At 39.7% G+C, this 1,912-nt stretch overlaps 1 protein-coding gene across 1 annotated transcript in view; it reads left to right on the plus strand.

The window, feature by feature from the left end:
- EPG5 (ectopic P-granules autophagy protein 5 homolog) overlaps positions 1 to 1,912 on the plus strand; it is a 63,306-nt gene that overhangs the window by 34,446 nt on the left and 26,948 nt on the right. The window contains 2 exon segments of the mRNA XM_019610156.1: positions 235 to 391; positions 1,347 to 1,541. Coding sequence (XP_019465701.1) covers positions 235 to 391; positions 1,347 to 1,541 — 352 coding nt within the window.

A 1,912-nucleotide genomic window follows, 5' to 3' on the forward strand; every position in this document is an offset into this window, starting at 1 on the left:
TGCAGATCGCTGTGAGGTTGGCCTTAAGCTGAGAGATCCTTCCTGGGTGGAATTAAAGTCCTTAGTTGAGAAGTGCATGCAGGAGAAGGTCCTGGAAGGGACGAGCATAGCTGGCAGTGTTGAGGGCTGCTGCGGCAGGATTAGAAAGCACCAGCCAGCCATCCGTTGCACAGCGCAGAGCTAAAGAGCCAAACACACCTTAACCATATTCCAGGAGACGGATCTGTTCCCCAGGACCTTAATAAATATCTACAAAGTGCAGCCTATGCCTGCAATTAAGAAAGTTGGAATTAGTTTGTTTTTTATCGTAGTGGAGTACGTGTGTGATGAAACTCAACGCAATCCTCCTACAAGGCAGTTCTTCACTTCCTGCATCGAGATCCTAGGCCAGGTGAGTATATTCTCTAGTATTGTATGCTTAATATTTACCCTGTTGCCTGCTGATATCGAGTATCTAAAACCTTCAGAAGCCTGAACATTAAATTCTAAGCTTCTATCCCATTCCTCACTCAGCAAGTTGTGTAATGTACATAGTATATTGGACAGTTTAGGCCTGCATGCGTGCAAAACAAAAACCTCTGAGATACTTGCTCAGCACTGAAAGATGCTCCCTATTAATTACATGCTACATTAATTAAATGCTGAAGCAAGCTGGATTTTCATAGGGATGCTTAAAGTTTGATACAGTACATAAAGGAGTGATTTGGCATGTGTTTCTCTGTTATGGATCATTTTCTAGCTGACACAGATCTGTGTTTAGTTGGTTTGACTTCTAAAGCCTTGCAGAGTTCTTTGTGCACTGAGTTGGCAAAAAGTTTGCTGCTTCTTGGTGGTCATGTTTGCGATGAGATTGCATTACTTAGATGCTCAGTGAAAAAGCATTCTCCTCTGCTGTGTGTCCAGATATTTATTTTGATCTCTTAGATACAGTGTTTTTCCTGTGTCCAACTGTACATTAGGAGTTGGGTTACTGAACAGCTTTCTATAGCCATAGTTCTATGTAAATCTTTACTAATGTCAAATAGGGCTGCTGAAATCTGGATTCACTTTCTATAATTAATTTATCAGAAAAATTAGATTTCTGAATATCTTTATGCAGTGTTTGTGGTCACAAGTGCTATTCTTCAATGTGCTAGGGAAGCAATGTTTATTTTACAATTACCTTTGGTGGAACAGCAGTATTTACTTGAAGTTGCTCTCAAACAGTCAGCCTTTACTTTTTAGAATATATGTTTTTTAAATAGTAAGTTATTATTATCTAAACAAAAAGTTGTAAGGCGCGCTTTTGTTTTTTTTTTTTTCCCCTAGTAGATTCATAACGGACCATTTTTCTCATTATTCCTTAGGTGTTCATCAGTGGGACCAAGTCAGAGTGCAAACGCCTCCTCCAGACAATCCTGCACAACCGAAGGCTCTGTACGCTTCTTTCTCCATACTTCACTCCTGTTGCTTCTCCTGATGAGTTTGTGGCTTTATATGAAAAAGTTGTGACCTTCCTGAGTGAGGACAACAGTGATGTTGTCTTCATGCTGTTGACAAAGGTAAAATACCTATATGAATATTGAATCTGTTTTTTATGGGTTGCTGATGTGAGTCTTCTTAAAGCTATGGAAGAGAAGTAGAAACCTGGTGCTTCAAAATATCTTTGACGGCTTTTATGTGTTGCTCATACTAAATGCTGTTTGTTATATTTAAGCTAAAGAGAGGCTGGAAGCAAATCCAGATAGGAATGTTGAACTAGCCTTTCCTAGCCCAGATAATATCAGCGTGTGCTTCCTATGGCTTCCTCTTTGGTACACTCTTATTGTTGAGGTAAATCAAAGCAGGCACTGCATGGTATCTTCTGTTTGATATCTCTGAGGAGGTGTTCATCCAAATTGCCAGTGAATCCCATCTGTCTTTAAAACAAAAC

The sequence above is a fragment of the Meleagris gallopavo genome, chromosome Z (genome assembly GCF_000146605.3).
Source record: "Meleagris gallopavo isolate NT-WF06-2002-E0010 breed Aviagen turkey brand Nicholas breeding stock chromosome Z, Turkey_5.1, whole genome shotgun sequence".
Taxonomy (NCBI): Eukaryota; Metazoa; Chordata; class Aves; order Galliformes; family Phasianidae; genus Meleagris; species Meleagris gallopavo.